Source organism: Mobula hypostoma, chromosome 28 (genome assembly GCF_963921235.1).
Source record: "Mobula hypostoma chromosome 28, sMobHyp1.1, whole genome shotgun sequence".
NCBI classification, from domain to species: domain Eukaryota; kingdom Metazoa; phylum Chordata; class Chondrichthyes; order Myliobatiformes; family Myliobatidae; genus Mobula; species Mobula hypostoma.
The window spans coordinates 23,803,000-23,823,337 of record NC_086124.1 but is presented as its reverse complement, the minus strand read 5'-3'; the positions used below and the strand labels follow the sequence as shown (position 1 = coordinate 23,823,337).

The window sequence follows — 20,338 nt, the reverse complement described above, 5'->3', positions numbered from 1 at the left end:
AACCGTGTCGTGGTATGCAGAAACGAGTTGTCAAGGATGAAGTTACAGAGTACCTGGAGACATATGACAAGATAAGCAGAACTCAGCATGGATTCCTTAAAGGAAAATCCGGCCTGACAAACATATGACATTTTTTTCAAGAAATTACAGGTAGGCTAGGCAAAGGAGATGCAGTGGATGTTGTATATTTGGATTTTCAGAAGGCCTTTCACATGGTGCCACACATGAGGCTACGTACAAGATCAGAGCCTATGGAATTACGGGAAAGTTACATACGTGGATAAGCGTTGGCTGATTGGCAGGAAACAGAGAGTGGGAATAAAGGGATCCTGTTCTGGTTGGCTGCTGGTTAGCAGTAGTGTTCCACAGGGGTCCGTGTTGGGGCCGCTTCTGTTTAATTTGTACATCAACGATTTGGATTATGGAATAGATGGATTTGTGGCTAAGTTTGCTGACGATACGAAGGTAGGTGGAGGGGCCGGTAGTGCTGAGGAAACAGAGAGACTTGGATAGATTGGAAGAATGGGCAAAGAAGTGACAAATGAAATACAATGTTGGAAAGTGTGTGGTCATGCACTTTGGCAGGAAAAAGAAATAAACGGGCAGACTATTATTTAAATGGGGAAATAATTATAAGTTCTGAGATGCAACGGGACTTGGGAGTCCTCATACAGGATAGCCTTATGGTTAACCTCCAGGTTGAGTCGGTGGTGAAGAAGGCGAATGCAATGTTGGCATTCATTTCGAGAGGAATAGAGTATAGGAGCAGGGATGTGATGTTGAGGCTCTATAAAGCGCTGGTGAGACTTCACTTGGAGTACTGTGGGCAGTTTTGGTCTCCTTATTTAATAAAGGATGTGCTGACTTTGGAGAGGGTACAGAGAAGATTCCCTAGAATGATTCAGGAAATGAGTGGGTTAACATATGAGGAACGTTTGTGTGCTCTTGGACTATATTCCTTGGAGTTTAGAAGAATGAGGGGAGACCTCATAGAAACATTTCGAAAGTTGAAAGGCATGGACAGAGTGGATGTGGCAAAGTTGTTTCCCATGATGGGGGAGTCTAGTACGAGAGGGCATGACGAAACGATTGAAGGACGCCCATTCAGAATAGAAATGAGAAGACATTTTTTATCCAGAGGGTGGTGAATCTATGGAATTTGTTGCCACGGGCAGCAGTGGACGTCAAGTTATTAGGTGTACTTAAGGCAGAGATTGATAGGTATCTGAGTAGCCAGGGCATCGAAGATTATGGTGAGAAGGCGGGGGAGTGGGACTAAATAGGATAAAATGGATCAGCTGATGATAAAATGGCTGAGCAGACTCGATGGGCCGAATGGCCGACTTATACTCCTTTATCTTATGTCCTTATGGTCTGATACGTAGAATCGGTGGTGAAGAAGGCAAATGTAATGGTAGTGTTCATTGCAAGAGGTCTGGAATACAGGAGCAGGGATGTGATGCTGAGGCTTTATAAAGCACCGGTGAGGTCTCGCTTGAGTATTCTGAACAGTTTGCGCTTCTCATCTAAGAAAATAAGTGCTGGCATTGTAGCGGGTTCAGGAGAGGTTCAGAAAGATAATTCCGGTAATGAAAAGGTCATCATGGAAAGAAGCTTCGATAGCTCCGGGTCTGTACTCTCTGGAATTCAGAAGGATGAATGTGATGTCATTAAATCCTTCGGAATATTGAAAGGCCTGGACAGAGTTGATGTGGAATAGATGTACCCCATTACAAATGGAGAAACTGCAGATGGTGGAATTCTGAGAAACACACAGAAAATTCTGAAGATTTATGGAGAAATGGACATTCGACCTTTCGGGTTGCGTTCCTTCGGCAGGACCGGGGGGAAAAAGATGAGGACCAGAATGAAAAGATGGGGTGAGGGGAGAGTGAAACGCAACGTAATACGTCAAACCGGGGACGCGGGGTGGGGCGGGGGGCAATGGATAACGTAAAGAACTGGGAAGTTGATTGGTGAAAGAGATACAGGGCTCGAGAAGGGGAGAGGATAGAAGCTCATGAAAGAAAGATAAGGTGGAAGGAGCAACAGAGGGAGGGGATGTGCAGGCAATGTGAGAGAGGAAAAAGGGGATGGGGAGTGGTGTAGGAGGGAGGGCATGACTGGAATTTTGAGAAATCTATGTACATGTCATAGCGAAAAGACAGGGGAGACCTGATGGAATTTTGGTAGGTTATGAAAGGCACAGAACAACAGTATATATTACCCAAGGTTGAAATGTCTAACACCAAAGGCCATGTATTTAAGAGGAGACGGCGTAATTACAAGGGAGATGCGAGGGGCAAGTAGTTTACACAGAGAGCGGTGCATGCTTGGTATGCGCTGACTGGGATGATGGTAAAGATAGATAGCTTAGAGACTTTTAAGGGATGTTTATGTCGGTGAAATGAGCTAATTGGAAGGATATCGACATTGGGTATTCAGAGGGGATTAGATTAATTGGCCATTAATTTACTAATTTAATTGATCCGACAATAGTAGACAGAATGGCCTGTCCCTGAGCTGTATTGTTCGACGCTCCATGTTCTGAGAGATTGGAATAAGTGTGCAGGAAAGCCTCCAATGCTGACCATATCTGCAGCCGACTGTCCACTGTGTCTGTGGTCAGGAGATATTGGTCGGCTGAGGGCACACGAGGTATTCTATCAGACATTCGTATTTGAGGTGGGATTGCGGTTCTCGGTCTCACGCTTTGGCTCATGCTCGGTGAAGGCCAGCTGGAGCGAGGCAAACAGGGAGCGCCTGAAGACCTGACGGAAGTCGCTGCTGGCGAAGACGTAGATAAAAGGGTTGAGGGCGCTGTTGAATGAGGCCAGGGCCTCAGTGAGAATGTACCAGTCAGAAGGTTGTAACATGCAGTCGTGTGATATGAGGGCGTAGAGAACGCTAGGAAGCCAGCAGATCATAAAGGCGGCTATCGCGGTAACGATCAGGCGTATGGGCTTCCTGGACTCAGCGAACCTGGCCCCTTGCAGCCTCCAGCCAACGAGGGCATAGAAAATGATCATAATTACAAGGGGCGGGAGGGCGAAGGTGAAGGTAACCCAAATTAGCGCACACTTGAAAAAACACCGAGAGAGGATTACAAGCATAAAGATGACGATGGCTATAACCCAGACCACGAAGCAGGTCACACGAACCCATGGGATGCTCAGGTGTTGCTGGAACCAGATGGGCCGTGTAATAGCCAGGCAGCGGTAGATGCTGATCAGGCATAACAGATATAGGCTGGCAAAAGCGACGAGGAACATAGTGGGTAATACAAGCAGCCAGAAATAAACGCATTCAAGCTGGAGAATGATGTATAAGGGGAGACACAGGCAATAAATCAGGTCAGCCACAGCCAGGTTCAGGAAGCACACATTCCAGACGTTACTTTTCATCTTGAAGCCCGTCACCCAGATGACTGCGCCGTTGCCCGGGACGCCCAGTAGGACGGTAACGATGAGGATGACTATTGTCATGACGGAAGGAGCTCTCCACTCCATTCTGAATCCACCGGCCGCGAAATTGTTGGGGCAGGGATTCCCAGTGAACGTCAAATTGCACACTCCTTCAGAGAGCGACATTGTCTGGTCTGGTGGTCGAAAAATTGTGGAAGTTAGAGGGTTGAATAATTGAGCGAAGAGGTATTGAGGAGGGAAAGAGAGAACGAAGAGCGAAGATAGCCACACGGAACAGAAACAGCACACGTAATATGGCAGTGAAGGCAGAGTAAGTCTGCTGCAGCGCAGAGACCACAATCTTCTTACATTACTTGCCGCTGGACCCCGACCGCCCAGATCTGTCAAACACCGTGTGCTTTCCGCCGTGTTTTATCCTCCCCACGTGAAACAAAGTGACACGGAGGCGTTCCCTATGAAGGGTATCCACCCGAACACAGCCGTTATTTGGATCTGTATCAGCCTCTGAAGCCAGGAGAATATTGTACTGGATTAGAGTGATCAGGTAGCTACAACCACTAATAGTAGTTCCCGAGACCGTGTGAGTTGGCTCCGGGTACTCCCATGTTCCACAGACGTGCTAGTTATGAGGTTATTTGATCATTGTAACATATCCTGTGATAAGGCTACCATTAAATAGGTTGGTTGCTGGGCGGCGCGGACCAGATGGCAGAAAGGGCTGCTCCACGTGTGTCTCTAAATACAGTTTGTGCCTCAGACAATTTGCAGAGTACTGTAGAATGGCTTTCCAAAGTGCTCATAAGCTCCCTGTTAAAAGGACGGCCCTGCATTCTGACGCTGTGTCGTCTAGTCTTAGCCTACTTCACCATAGGAAACATCTATTCCACATCCACTCTTTCGAGGCCTTTTAACATTGGGCAGCTTTCTATGAAGACATCCCCACCGCCCACCAATTCTTCTGAATTTCAGTGAGTAGAAGTGAGTTCCTCATATGACAAACCTTTCAACCCCAGAAACTCGAGACGCCAGGAGGTTAATTGATCACATGACAGTAATTGGGCGGCACGGTCTCGTCGGGTCGGAAGGGCTGATTACCGTACTTTATCTCTAAATCTAACTAAACATTAAAATAAACTTTAAAATAGCCTAGCCTTTATATTCGTTTAAGTCTCCGCTCAGGATAAATATAAGCCTTACCCTCAATGTTGCTCCTACAATGGAAAAGCCATTCTACCTGTCTGCACCATCTCTATAGCTAGTATTTTAATTTTTTTTATTAGGCTATCCGTAAGCTGCTTTCGGCCGCATGGAAAACAAGCCCAGGCTTCCTAACCTCTGAAGTTCTCGTCACTGAACTGCATATTGACAATCCCACTGCCCTGCCTTCATTGCCTAACAGAATATACTCTCCTGAAAAACCTCCCGAAAGTAGTAAGGCAGGGTTCCTTCCACAACGCCGCCACCACGCTGATGATCCCTGATCAGCCATCACATTTCCAAATTAATATAAAACCCGTGGAAATGCATCTCACCTTTCCCTGGAACCTCCGGCTCCGTCCCGGTCCTCAGCAGTTTTGGATACTTGTACTCAGACATTAAGTTCTCCTGAGCGCACGAAAGTAATCTTGAACAGAACTTGCACAGAGACGGACGGTGGGATTCCCTAAGTGCTCGAGGTAGATCGAGGAGTTGTGTCTTGTGCTGAATTTGGATGCTGATTTAGTAAAGATGGGGCCTTGGTTCCGAATGAGCGAAGAGATGAGTTCGTCCACCTCGGTAGAGACTCTGTGGGTTTGAAGATCCAAGAAGCTCAATATAAGGAAGTTGAGTTGTTGAAATCATGAGATAACACTTTACTCAGAAAGCACAAGGAAAAAAACATTTCCGTTTGTTTTTCAGAAGTAAAGTAGATAAAGCGATCACGTGGTAAATTTCTGAAATTAACCCCATAAGGTCAGGTGATTTATCTACCTTCAGACCTTTTGATTCCCCAGAACTTTCTCTCAAGGAAGAGTGAATTCAGACACTTCATGCTCGTGTCTTCCACAGTGAACACTGATGGAAAATACCTATTCAAGTGTTCCGCCGTTTGCGTGTCCGCCTTTAGTACATCTCCAGCATCTTTTTACAGCCGTCCAATCTCTCTGGGTTTGAAGTTACAAGAAGCTCAATATAAAGAATTTCAGGTGTTGACATCATGAGATAATACTTCACTCAGAGAGGAGTGAGGAATAAAACATTTCATTTATTAGAGGCCACGGGATTTATTTCTGCCGGACAATGTGCGATGGGACAGTGCAGAGGTTCTTTTTGTGATTACTTCATGTGTTCCAGGTGACTGATCTATCCCAGCCCTACGATTTACCCCAGAACTTTCTCTCCAGGAATAGTGAATTCACACCCATCATGATCGTGTCTTCCACAGTCAGCAGAGATACAAAATACGTATTCAGATCATCTACCAATTCCGTGTCCCCCATTACTAACTCAACAGCACTTATTTACAGAGGCCCAATATCCATTCTTGCCTCTCTTTTACACTTTACTTATCTTAGGAAACATTTGGTATCCTCTTTAACTTTATTGGTCAGTTTACCTTCGTATTCCATCTTCAATTACTTTTTAGTTTCCTTCTGTTGGTTTTTCAAAGCTACCTAATCCTTTGAATTCCTAGTAAATCTCGCTGTATTTTTAGTTACCGTTTGGCTTTCTTTTGGCGTTAACTTCTTTTCTTCCCCACGATTGTTTCATTGTGCCTTTAGAATACTTCCTTCTGTTCGGATGTTTATAAGCTGTGCCTTCCGAGCTGCTTCCGGAAATTCCAGCCATTGCGGTTCTACCAAAGTCCAAAGTGTTCTTTTCCAATCAATTCTGGCCAACGCCTCTCTCAAGTCTCTAATTACCTATATCCTGCGGTCACTCTAATTACCTATATTCTGCAGTCGTACCTGATACATATGTGTTCAGAGCAATTTCTTCAGGATAAATTCAATCATAAAATGATCACTTTTCCCTTAGTGTTCTTTTACCTCAAACTTTTCCCTCAGTTCTTCAGCGACTAAGACAGGGACTTCTTACTCTTGCACTTTTTTTTTTGGCTCTATCCATATAACCATATAGCAATTACAGCACGGAAACAGGCCATCTAGGCCCTTCTGGTCTGTGGCGAACTCTTACTCTCACCTTGCTCCACCGACCTGCTCTCAGCCATAACCCCCGATTCCTTTCCTGTCCATATAGCTTTCAAAATTTACTTTACACGACAACATCGACCCTGCCTCAACCACTTCTGCTGGATGCTCGTTCCACACAGCTACCACTCTCTGAGTAAAGAAGTTCCCCCTCATGTTACGCCCTAAACTTTTTCCCTTCAGCTCTCAACTCATGTCCTCTTATTTGAATCCCCCCACTCTCAAATGGAAAAAGCCTATCCACGTCAATTCTATCTATCCCCCTCATAATTTTAAATACCTCTATCAAGTCCCTTCGCAACATTCTACGCTCCAAAGAATAAAGACCTAACTTGTTAAACCTTTATCTGTAACTTAGGAGATGAAACGCAGGTAACGTTTTAATAATCTCCTCTGTACTCTCCCAATTTTATTGACATCTTTCCGATAATTCGGTGACCAGAACTGTACACAATACTCCAAATCTGGCCGCACCAATACCTTATACTATTTCAACATTACATCCGAACTACTGTACTCAATACTCTGATTATTAAAGGCTAGTATACCAAAAGCTTTCTTCACCACCCTATCCACATGAGATTCCACCTTCAGGGAACTATGCACCATTATTCCTAGATACCTCTGTTCTACTGCATTCTTCAATGCCCTACCATTTACCATGTATGTCCTATTTTGATTAGTCCCAACAAAATGTAGCACCTCACATTTTTCAGCATTAAACATGAGCAATATGCCAATCCTCTGGCAACATCCATCCCCGTTTCTAATGATACTTGAAATATTTCTGTCAGAGCCCCTGCGATTTCCACACTAACTTCCCTCAAGGTCTTAGTGAATATCTTGTCCGGTCCAAGAGACTTATCCACTTTTAGATTCCTCAACAGCGCCAGTACTTCCTTTTCTTTAATCGTCGTACTTTCCATAAATACCCGTCTTGTTTCCTTAACTTACACAATTCAAAATCCTTCTCCTTAGTGAATACCGAAGAAAAGAAATTGTTCAAAATATCCCCCATTTCTTTTGGCTCCGCCTATAGCCGTCTTCTCTGATTCTCTGAGTGACCAATTTTATCCCTCACTATCCATTTGCTATTAGTATAACTGTAGAAACCCTTTCGATTCATTTTCACCTACTTACCTAAATAACCTCCTATCTTATTTTAGCACTTCTAATTTCTTTCTTAAGATTCTTTATTACATTCTTTATATTCCTCGAGCACCTCATTAACTCCAAGATGCATATATTTATTGTAGATCCCTCTCTTTTTCCGAACCAAGTTTCCAATATCCCTTGAAAACCATGGCTCTCTCAAACTTTTAAACCTTCCTTGCAACCTAACAGGAAGATCCTATCCACAACGATTCCTTTCTAATATTTTTATTATTAATTTTGCATATAAAAACAGAGAGTACAGAAAAAAATATATCGCATATAAAGACTCCTTACGCTATATCATTACTGATTAATTAATTCGTAAGATTGAAATATAGTAATTTTATTATATAAAAAAATCTTACTCACTACCGAGACCGAAGATGATTAGTAAAGAAAAAAAAGAAGAAAAGTTTCAGTCATCATCTGTGCTTTAACAGCAAATCAAATGTTTTGAAAATAATTCAAACACGTTACCTACAATGTTTGAAAGTCTTTGCTGGATTCAGAGATTAAACATCGAATGTTCTCTGAATTTATACATGACATGACATCACGAGACGATTGAGCGTGAATGGGTGGGGCCGCAGCTTTCCATTTGAGCAAGATTGTCCTTCTGGCCATAGGATAAATAAAAGCCAAATATGCAAGTCAGATGACTCGAAAATGATATCGTTTCCTCCAACAATACCAAATAAAAGTGTCAAAGGATTAGGTTTAAAGTTTACTTTGAAAAGTATCAAGAAGGTTTGAAGTACTTCTTTCCAATATTATTCAAGACTCGGACATGTCCAAAACATAGAAATGAGTGAAGCTTCTCCATTATTATATTGATCACAAAACGGAGATATACCTAAATAAAAGCGAGACAATTTATCCTTGGTCATATGGGCCCTATGTACCACTTCAAATTGTAGGAGAGAGTGGCGGGCACATAACGATGAAGTGTTAACCAATTTATAAATTTGATTCCAAGTTTACTCAGAAATTGAAGTCTGTAAATATTGTTCCCAAAGTTTTTTTTATGGTATCTGAAGGAACACTTCTCATTCTCAACAGCATATTTTAGACGGTAGATATAGATCCATTATAAAAAGGTTTCTAATTAAAAAATACATCTAGTAGGTTCTTCTCATGGCTTTTAAGAAATGTTCTTATTTGAGACCGTAAAAAATCTCTTATTTGTAGGTATCGAAGAAAAAAATGAGTTTTAGGAAAACTGTATTTCGTTGAGAGTTGTTCAAACGAAAAGATACTTCCCTCTACAAACAAGTCCTGAAAGCATTTAATACCTAATACTTCTTATTCTTTAAAAGCCATATCAATCATAGAGGGTTTAAAAATAATTAGAAAAATGATACTCGATAGAAAAATCTCAGCAAGCCAAAGTATTTTCGGAATTGTATCTGAATTCTCATAGTGAATCCACAAAGATTCAATAACCTTCTTTCCATTGACACCTCTTACTTATGATTTCAATTCATTTTTTTCACAATCACACCCACGCCACACCTTCTGCAGTCCTGCCTGCCCTTGCGGTACAATGTATATCCTTGGTCATTAAGCTCCTAGTTACTGTATAATACCATTCGTGTATCGTGGATCATGAAGTGTGTGAAGTTAACGTTTCTGGGGAAAAGATCCTTGGCAAACTGATAGGTCTGAACGTGGATGAGTCACACAGACCAGATGGTGTACACCCCAGTGTTCAGAAAGAGGTGGCTGAAGGGATTGTAAAGGCATTCGTAATGATCTTTCAAGGATCACTGGTTTTTGGAATAGGTCCGAAGACTGTAAAATTGCAAACGTCATTCCACTCTTCAAAAATGGAGAGAGGAAGAAGAAAGGATATTGTAGGCCAGTTACTCTGACCGCAGTGGTTAGGAAGATATTGGAGTCGATAGTTAAGGATTTGGTTTCGTGAACTTGGAGGCTGAAGACTAAAATGAAATACTTACAAAATAACGGTAAAAATATGAACCAGGGCATTACACTCTCTGATACCAAAATAATCATGTCCTCATGACCTCATGATAAATATAAACCTTCCTGTCAATGTTGCTCCCACAATGGGAAAGCGATTCTGACTGTCTACACTATCTCTCTATCTGTTATCTGCATCCCGTGGAAATTCATCGCACCTTTGCCTGAAATCTCCGGCTCCGTCCCGGTCCTCCGCCGGTTTGGATACTTGCACTCAGTCGTTAAATACCCTTGTGCGCATGGGAGTAACATTGCACAGGACCTGAAGGGTGATGGACGGTCGAATTCATTGGGTGCTCGAGGTATTTTGAGGAGTTGTTTCTTGTGCGGTATTTGGATGCTGATTTAGCAAAGGTGCGGTCTAAATTCCGAATGAGCAGCAGAGATGTGTTACTCCACATCAGTAGAGACACTCTGGGTATGTCGTTACAGGAAGCTCAATATGAGGAAGTTGAGGTGTTGACATCATGAGATAATAGTTTACTCAGAGAGCAGTGAATAACAAAACATTTCCTTTTATTTTTGAGAAGTTAAGTTATAAGGAGGCCACGTGGTTAATTTCTGAAATTAACCCCATTTGCTATAGAGCATGCGCGGTTGAATTATTCCTCATTTAATACATTTCCCTAGATACTTCACAACGGAGCGCACACCCTGTAAACAAGAGCATTGTAGACTACATTCAGCAGGATCAACCTCTTTCAAATTTCTTACTCACTCTTCTTTCAGTTAGTCCTGACGAAAGGTCTGGGCCCGAAACGTTGATTGTACTTCTTCCTCTGGATGCTGCCTGGCCTGCTGCGTTTCACCGGCATTTTGTGTGTGTACTTCCACCAAAAGCGCATTTTCTCTTCCGGAAAGTCGCCGCCGTGTTCGTGTGCCTTCTTCTGGCCAGTATCTTTACAAGATAGTTTAACCCAGCCATTATCAATGTCCTTCTGAGATTGTCTGCCTGGCATCACAGGTCGCATAGTCAGGATCTGTGATATACAGCAACTACACATACCACCTGCCCTCACGGCTCCATGTGACACTGATCGGGAGATCAAAGCAGGTGTTGCAGCGTGCCTAATGGTGACCTGCAGGCTACCGGAGGGAATGAGCGTCTTCCACCTCTTTTGGTAGATATTTATCTCCACCCCTCTACCCTGGAGGTTGCCGAGCTCTCGATTGAGAAAACGTGCCCTAGTGTATGGATAGAAGACCAGAGAATGTCGCTGAGGTGGATAATAAATCAGACTCGATGGGCTGAATGGTCTTATTCTGCTTCTATATCTAATTGTCCTATGGTGTTTATAATTGAATGGAATGAAGAGATATGCACCAAGTTTGAAGCGATTAATATAGTTTGGGGTATGGTTTATCACAGAAATGGTGTGCTGTAGGACCAGTTCCCGTGTTTCATTGTTCAACATGTTGTGTTCTGAACGCACTGAGCGATAGCCTCCGCTCTAGGTCCCTGATGCAAAGGGGGAAGATACTCTCGTTGAAAAAGGTCCATATCTGTCTCCACCACTGTCGCTCGGCCGAAGACCCTCGAAGGGAATCTCTGAAATGTTGTCCCCAGTGTGACCATGCTTTGGAATTACGTCCCCAATGTTTAACTACGACGCCATGAGCCTTTGCATCCACATTTCATAGTTTAATTTAATTGTTAATCAAGCACACATGATTATAGCCAAACGCAACAGCTTTATTCGGGGCCAAGGTAAAAAAAAATACCAACAGCAACACATAACAAAACAACATAAACGTTAGCACGTGCATATAAGATATCAGTAAATACACTCAGACAATAAATATAGTCTGAGACCCTGAGTCCATGAATGCTGCAGAAATCCCAACCATATGTGAACAAGAGTTTCATCACCAGTACGTGGAGACTATCAGTGATTTCTTCCTCACTGGAACTCATTGTGTCTGACGCTGGTAGTGGGTGACGGGACGGCGTAAAGGGAGCTTCACTTTGTGTCTGATCCATGGAGTGTGCGATTGGACGGTGTGGAGGGAACTTCACGCTCTGCTTGACCCCGGGAGAGTGTAATGGGACAGTGTGGAGGATGCTGCACTCTGTGTCTGACTCGGGGAGTGTGTTATGGAACGATTAGGAGAGCCCTTCATTCTGTGTCTGACTCCGGAAGTATAGGATGGGAGAATGTAGAACGGGCTTCACTCTGTGTCTGATCTTGGGAGTCGTTGTTGCAGTGCCCATCACCGGGCCGTCCCTTTGTGACTTTTAGTACCTTAGTCGACTCCTCACATTCACTGATCCAGGGCTAACAACCTTGACTCGTCTGACAAGAAGACCCACAACTGCCACTCCTGACGTTAGACACCAATCTCCAACACTGGCGGACAGTGTATGTCCGCACAATTCAGATCGTTTGCTCGCCCGGACAATTCCGGTAACACCCCCACTCAACCCTGCTGCATTTCCCGCGGGGGGCGGGGCGGCAGCGAACAATACCAACCACCTAAGAGCCATCCGCTAACCCAACTTCATAAGAACTTAAGGCAAGAGAATGAGGCCAGCCGGCCGATCAAGTCTGCTCTGCCATTCGATCACGGGCAAGTTAAATCAAATCCATCACCGTCAACGGCTCTGAACCCTGCATCCTCGGCCCCAGCAGTCCCTTTCAACAGACTGTGGCGATTCAAGGGCGCAGTTCACCCCCATCTTTCTGGTGGGCTGTTGGGAATGGGGAATATATACCGGCCTTATTGGATCTCATAGATAAATGAAAGTAACTTTTCAAGTTGTACTGGCCATTTCCAGTCTAACGTGCAGAAATCATTGAGACCTTATAATATTGTGAAACTAGAACTTCCAGGAGGATGCAGGATTCCTAAAGAGCTCATGAGCTATAGAGCATGCGCAGTTGAAGTATTCCGAATCTGCTATATTCCTCAGGATGCTCCGCAACGCAGCGCATGCCCTGTAAGCAATAACATCTAGAGTACATTCTCCAGAAGCCTCCACCCACCGCGCATTTTCAGTTCAGGAAAGTCGCCGCGGCCCCGCAGTGTTCGTGTCTGTCGTCTGTTTTCCGAGCGGTGATTCGGCATTTACTCCACCCGACCGCTAAGCTCGTCCGTTGTGCTGAAGCACCCGGTCGATGTGTATCCACCAAAGGATACAAGTGGAAGCCAGTTGTCTATATTGGCAATGGACTTCTATCTCGTCGGCATGTTTTGGTCAATCGCGCGGGCGCGACCACTGACTAGGAGCGGAGCGGGTAGGAGAGCGCTGTGACGGGAGATACCAATGAGCGGAGTGGTGCAGTTGGGTCCTGTCACTGAGGAGAGAGGGACAAACTGCATTAAGAAGCCAACTACTTTAAAAGTTGCGTCGGGTGGGTGGGTGGGGCTTCAGATGTTCGTGGCCCCGCCTTCTTCCCCAGTTCTTAACCCCAAGACAAACAGCAGGGTCACCCCCTGGGTGAAATTGTGAATTGTTGACATAGCGGTGGGTGTTGACTCAGTATAATTTAAGCATATCACTGTTATCTCTCTTATTATCGCTGCATGTGTGATTAAACGATGATATTTATTTATTACGGATAGCGATTAAATACAGAACGACCGTAGATGTTGAGGAAAGAAAACACATCGACTACACCAGTCTATTCGGCACGGGAAAAATGGAAACATAGCTCGCAGACCCCAATATTCCCCCTCGCGGGCATTAAAAAAAAATCGGCCACTATAACAATCAAAGACTCCCTACACATTAGGTTTTCGACCACTTACTTTCTGAAAGGAACAGAGACAGTGACACCAATTTCCCCAACACCGCCTCTTACATGCAACAATTAACAGCTCAGCCCCCCGGCCATCGGCCACAAGAAAGAAACACCGAAAACCTGAAGGAAACCAATACAAAATACACTCCAATAATCACATTAATTTCAGAAGATGGAAAACGTCTTTTCATCTGCGTAAGAGGAGAGCAGCCGCACGTATACAGTACATCCGTCGGGAGTGACCGCCTACTCGGGTCGTAATGCCGCTGACTTTGCGGGGTCCAGGAGCGTGTTGAGATCTGAGAGTATTGGAGCATCCGAATTCGTTAACTTTAACGAGACATGTCAATGAATGTCATTTCTTCCTGCTTTTTTTTTTCTCTCGAGTGACTCGCTCTTTAGGATGCGGTCCCGGTGCTTTCTGTTTAGCCTTGCTCATTTTATTTTGATATGCTCGGCGATTCTATGTTACTTTTTTATGCTAGCAGTCTCCGAATTAGAGCTGAACGCGGGATCCCAGTTTTGGGAATGCTACGTCTCACGGTGGCAATCCACCAAGCGACGAATGTTCTGTTGGAATTTTATAAACAAACTCTGGTCACCATCTCTACATTGGGAGTCTGTATCTCCTCCACACTTGTGTTCCAACATTGCCAGTAGACATGATGACTGCGAGAGTGAATCGTGACTGTTGCTGAAAAAGAGTACACGGACCCAAAGGGAGCCGGTTCGGAAAATCTTTATTGATACATGATATCATGGAGGGCCCAAGTTCCTAAAATCAGGGTCTTGGGACTCTGTCAAACAAGAAAACTCAGCCATACTTATGCATGAATGGTACGTGACAAGAGACACTTAAGTGGATTTTTACAGAAGTAAATGTCACGTGCTTCAGGACAATTTATGACCTGATAGTTCCTTATTTAAACCTTTGCCTAGCATTTAAATATACAGAAAACAATGTCTAACGTTTTAGAGAACAATGTATAATTAGTCCACTGCATCCTGCATGACGACATCAATGCAAATCTTCGCAATCAGTTTCTTAGTACTTTACTGGAACTCTAGCAACGCTACCGAATATCGAAGAAGCAAAAAAAAACAACTCCTTGAGTAGCTACACATTTTACATAAGTGTTTCTTCTCAAATATATATAAGGCAAGCTGACTCAAACGCAGACGGTTAAAAACTCTCAAAACAAAGAACTACAGATAGAGATTTTTATATCTCTGCTACAAGGCACAGTTCAGTCACACAGAGTACATTAGTTACAGGTAAATGATTATAGACATCGATTTCACATTTAAAAACAATTCATTATTCCCTCAATGCCCATTACAACGTTATGCCTTGAAATATTTCTTCCATAGTTCCCTCCTTGTTAATCTTCGAGATTTACACTCCTTACTGTGGTATTTCCTTCTCTTCCTCATAAGGGAGTTCATATGCATCGGAGAAGGGTCTTTTCTTACCTGGGTACACCGCTTCACCTCACCAGTGCTCCTTGCTGGCTGTGTCTTCCATCATTTCGGGTAAGTGCCATTAAGGGGACGGGGTAGAGTGTCAGCAGAGGCAGTCTTATTTTTTGAGCAGGAGAAATCGCCTACTTGGTAAGGGTAGCTCGAATTGTTATTGCAGTAACAGAAGATTTTTTTTTACCGGTCCGCTGCGGTGGAGTTACACTAACTCCTGACCTTAGGTTGGACGGGTTGCGGGAAGAAGGCCGATAGTACCATCCTTCGAGGCCACAAGGCCATCCTGGCCCGTTCTCAGCACCATTGAGACTGCAACCATTCCTGCAATATGCAACTTCGATTCAAACCCCATGGCCTGCACTAAATCCTTTTCAATCCTGCCCGGAAAGTGAGCACCTCTGTCACTGTTTAACCCCATGGGTATTCCATATCTAGGTATTATTTCCTTGCACAATATCTTTACCACAGTTCGTGCGTCATTTTTCCGGGTGGAAGAAGCCTCCACCCATCGGGTGACCATATCCACAATGACCAACATGTACTTATATCCTGAGGCAGGGGGCATATGAACAAAATCAATTTCCAATTTTTCAAAGGACATTTTAGGCATCGGAAGGTTGTCATACTTAACTGCTCCCGGTCCCTGGTTAATTTGCTGACAAATCAGGCAGGAGCGAGTGATTTTCTGTATACTGTAGTTTCCGGTCTGCCAGGTGCATACCATTGACGATCGATTGAATGTTGCATCCCTCCTGTGCCCATGTGTGCATCTGCGTGCACTAGGCGACACAGGGGCAAACACAGTTTCTCGGGCAAACCAGCTGGGTCTACTCTGGGTGAAAGCAAAATCCCTTTTTAAAGCGGCATTGTGCCTTCTCCCACGTTCGCTTTTCCTATGGGCTAGAGTTCTGCTGTGCTTCCTGTAATTCAGCGGGCCCTAAAACAGGGAGGAGGGGGGGGGTATTCGTGGCACAGAGAGCTTGAAGGACTGGTCTCCTCGCAGCTGTCACCCTTTTGGCTGCCTGGTCAGCGCGGGCATTTCCCTGGGAAATTTCGTCTGTCGCATTGGAATGCGCTTCACAATTAATAATCGCTACCTGTCTGGGCAACTAAGTTCCCTCAGCAAATTTAACACTAGCTGGCAGGGTTTGATGGACTTTCCCGCTGATGTAATGAAACCCTTATACTTCTATATTTGGCCGAAATCATGGACAACTCCAAAGGCATAGCGAGAGTCCGTATATATATTGGCTGTCTGGCCCTTGGCTAGTATACAGGCTCGGTTAGGGCAAAAAGTTCTGCAGCCTGGGCTGAAATGCCATGAGGTAACGCATAGTGTCCACTGTCTGGTGTAGATCCACCACGGCAAGGGTCATCCCTTGGTTTGTGAGAACACCCATCCGTAAAAAGGATCACGTCCGCATTCTGCAAGGGTCTACTCGCAGATCCACCCTGGCGGAAGTGGAGTGTTGTAGTACAGTAATGCAGTCATGCTCGTCTTCTTCGGAAGGCTCTGGAACAAAGGAAGCAGGACTAACTGCAGGTGATCGGCGATACGTATAATTGGGGTGTAACAGCTAAATCACCTCGTATCCTGTGCGTCCAGAGGCGGTGAATTGTTGTGTTGCGGATGAGTTTAAAAGCAACATTACAGCATGGGGCAGCCGGACTTCACAGGGGTGGTCGAGGACCAGTGGCAACGACTATTCGACCACAACAGCTGTTTCTGCCACTTTGCGAAGACTTGCAGGCATCCATTGCGGGGAGCGCCGTACAGCAGTAGGCGACCGGGCTCTATCCGCTCCCATGCCTCTGGGTGAGGACTCCAGTAGCGAACCTTCCGTTTTCACAGACGTATAACTGGAAAGGACGCACATAGTTGGAGACCCCTAAAGCTGGGGCTGTGGTTATAGCAGGCTTCAGGGCTCGTAATGCGTTTACTCTCTCCGAGTTCCACTCTACCTACGTAGGGGCTTCATTTGCAACTGCATTATGCAGGCCGTAGTCGTGTATTCATTGTCGACAATAGCCGACCATCCCCAGGAAGGAAAGAACATCTTTCTTCGTTTTAGGCGGCCGTATCCGTAAAAGGACCTGTATTCGGTCCGGTCCTATCTCTCGAGTCCCAGCCTTCAATTAAAATCCGAGGTACTTCACATGCGGCTGACAAAATTGCAGCTTGGATTTAGCCACCATTGACTTCGGGCAGCTAGGAACTGGAGCAGGGTCACTGAGTCTTTTACACAGTCTGCCAGTGTAGCTGACGCCACCAACAGATCGTCGGCGTATTGTATTAATATGGAACTTTCTCCCAGATGGCACTTGTCTCAGTCATGCTCAACGGCAGCAGCGTACACGGCCGGAATTTCGGTATACCCCTGGGGCATCGGGTCCAGGTATACTGATGCCCTATGTATGTGAAGGCAAACAAATACTGGCTATCCGGATGGAGAGGAATAGAAAAAAACGCGGAGCACAGGTCGACCACAGTGTAGATAGTAGCATCAGAGGGAATGGATGAAACAATCATACTGACGCCAGGTACCACCGGTGCTATGGGAATTGCAATGCTGTTTACAGCCCTTACATCATGCAGAGAGCGCGCCGCTCAGTATGCCGTCCAACTTTAGGTATAGGCAGTATTGGTGTGTACAGGGGCTGACGGTAGACTTGAGAACCCCCTGTTGGAGCAGGCAGTCTATGACCGGGGCTATGCCTTCTTCTGCCCGAGCTGCTATTCGATACTGCCGAACACATGGTAATACGGCATTCATTTTTAGCTTGACACAGAGGTCTCTCGCAGTGACTGCCAGTTCAAATCTCACATTTTAAAAATCTGCCTTGTTGGGGCAACATTAAATTTTGCAGAGTCTGGTTGGCCAACGGCCCATTCTCCTCAAATGGGAACTCCGGCAAACTCCTCTCAGGGATTCTTAAACCGAGCTATAAAATCAGGGGCTCCTTCAACCTTCTTCTGAAAGCATCTACTCACTTCTCCAAAGTCCCTATGCCGTTGTGCTGCCCTCATTATGGCGTCCTTCCCTCTATTGGACAGCCAAGAACACAGAGATTCCTTACCCTGTGGTGTCTGCTCATCTTCTTTACGCTAATCCGCATTCTTCCCGGGCGAAACCGGGAATGTATCTTTCAAAGCTGCCCAGGAAAATTCATAGGCACGTTTGAAAAGGAGTCCGCAAATCTACCGGGAGAGGCTTATAAATTTCGCACATTTGTTCCAACCAACTGAAGAACGCTGTTGGTCTTTTTATTCGATTAGGGAGCTCAGCTACAAAAGCTCAGACCTCTGCAGGCGTCCGTGGCTTTGATATTGCTGTTTCTCCTATCATTATTGTTGGAGGCCGAACTGTCGGAGAGGTGGAGGAGTGAGTGGCCATTGGTTGAGACATGTGTCTGGTTTGTACCCCTGCCTCCAGTTATACCTCCCTGCCTTCCCCTCCGCCTGCCCCTTGTGCGGGTTCATCAGCTTTTTCAGCAGGAGCTGATGTGCCGATTGTTCCCGAGTGCGGTTACTCTGCTGACCCAGGCTGCTACCATCTCTATTACCTCGTTTATCAGTCCATTTGGTTGAATATTAGGACCAAAATGTCTCCTTTCGAGAGATACCATTTGGGGTATCGGGGGGTATAATGGTACGGGGGCCGGCATCGTTGGGGGGGCTGGGTGGGTAGGGTGGCCGAGCGGTTGGTGCTGCCGGGCCTTGCTTTTCATCGAGACTCTTCGTGACAGGGGGCTCCTCCTCTTTTTCTTTCTTTCTCTTATGTTTAAGGGGCTGGTGTCACATTGCCAGCTCCATCTATTTCCCAAAACATCCCATTATATTCTCAAAATCCCATTTCGGGATCCCATTTCCATTCACTACCTCGTCCCAACAGGTCTGTTGCAAATCAATTTTAAAACTCCCTCCGTACGGTCAGTCTCCCTGCGACCAGCCGTACAGATCGTTGCAAAAGTTACAGCGTATCGGTCGTTACCAGTTTCCCGAATTACCGTGTCTGCTGGTGACTCCGGGGGTACCAGGGGATATCCTTCCTTCTGCCGAGCTTTCTTCACAGTTTTCATCCGTTTCACCGTTTCCCTACTTACTTTCAAGGCCCCTCAATGCCCATTACAATGTAAAGCATTGATATTTCTCTTCCATAGTGACTTCATATACGCTTGAATTTTAAATTAATGATCTAAATGACAGGTAGCTGGCAGAAGTGTACAGAATACGTGTCGTGCTCAGAGCCCCAAATCTTTTAATCGTTTCAACGGTTTCATTGACTTTGGAGATGTTCATTGTCATATCTACTGGTAACCATGATGTCTCTAACTGCCTGGGAGCCTTGCAGTACCTGGCCCATTGTTTTCTGCCGTAGAGCAGGCGCAGATGTTACTGCCAAATAAGCCCATTCCAGCGATAACACCGTTTGTTCGTAATTATGGTGAGAAACACTTTGGACTCTTCTTTCATCTCCATCTGTCGGTACACCTCAGTTTAGTCCACATTGCTGAAGTGATTTCCTCCAGAAAGTTTCGCAAAGATAACTTCTATCCTGGGCAGATGGCATTGATATACCTTAAGTATTGTATTCATGGTGATTTTAAAAACTCAGGATAGGACGATGGCAAAAAATAAAAACCAAACAAAAATAGCGTGCAGTCAGGAAGGGTAGGCAGATGATTGGACATAATTGCAGCCAGCGGGGTTATTATCGGTGCGTTAGAGATGCAGAATCAAAAAATCGGAGCAAATACAGTCCGCAATATGCTATATCTCAAACCACGGAATATAAGAAATAAGGCAGATGATCCTGTTGCACGGTTACAAATGATCAGGTAAGATATTGTGCTGATTATGAGCAGTGGCTGAAGGAAGGTTGCAGTTGGGAGCTAAATATCCAAGGCTGCACATTGTATTAGAGGGACAGGAAGGAAGGCGGATGGGGTGGAGCGGCTCTGCTGGTAAAGAATGGCATCAAATCAGTAGAAAGATGTGACATAGGATCGGAAGATTTTGGATCCTTGTGGGCTGATTTAAGCAACTGCAAGGGTAAAATGACTCTGATGGCAGATATACATAGGCGCCCCAAGGGTAGCTGGGATGTGAGACCACAGATTACAACAGGAGATAAAAAAGGCATGTCAAACGGGCAATTTTATGATTGTCATGGGTGATTTGAACATGCAAGTTGATTGGGAAAATCAGGTTGGAAATGGATCTCAAGAGAGTGAGTTTGTTGAATGCTTCGGAGATGGCTATTTAGAACAGTTTGTCATTGAGCCTTCTTGGGGATCAGCTATACTGGACAGGGTAAGGCAATAAACCGGAGGCAGTAATCACAATATGGCTGAATTCAAATTG

At 44.9% G+C, this 20,338-nt stretch overlaps 1 protein-coding gene across 1 annotated transcript; it reads right to left on the bottom strand.

The window, feature by feature from the left end:
• Nucleotides 1–2,666: 2,666 nt before the first annotated feature.
• On the bottom strand, nt 2,667–19,053 carry LOC134338957 (C3a anaphylatoxin chemotactic receptor-like). Its single transcript, XM_063035178.1, has 4 exons — nt 18,966–19,053; nt 15,437–15,522; nt 4,958–5,030; nt 2,667–3,598 (listed from the first exon to the last, which is right to left on the bottom strand). Exons 1-4 carry the CDS (start codon nt 19,051–19,053, stop codon nt 2,667–2,669), a joined length of 1,179 nt encoding a protein of 392 aa, XP_062891248.1.
• Between the last annotated feature and the right edge of the window lie 1,285 nt (nt 19,054–20,338).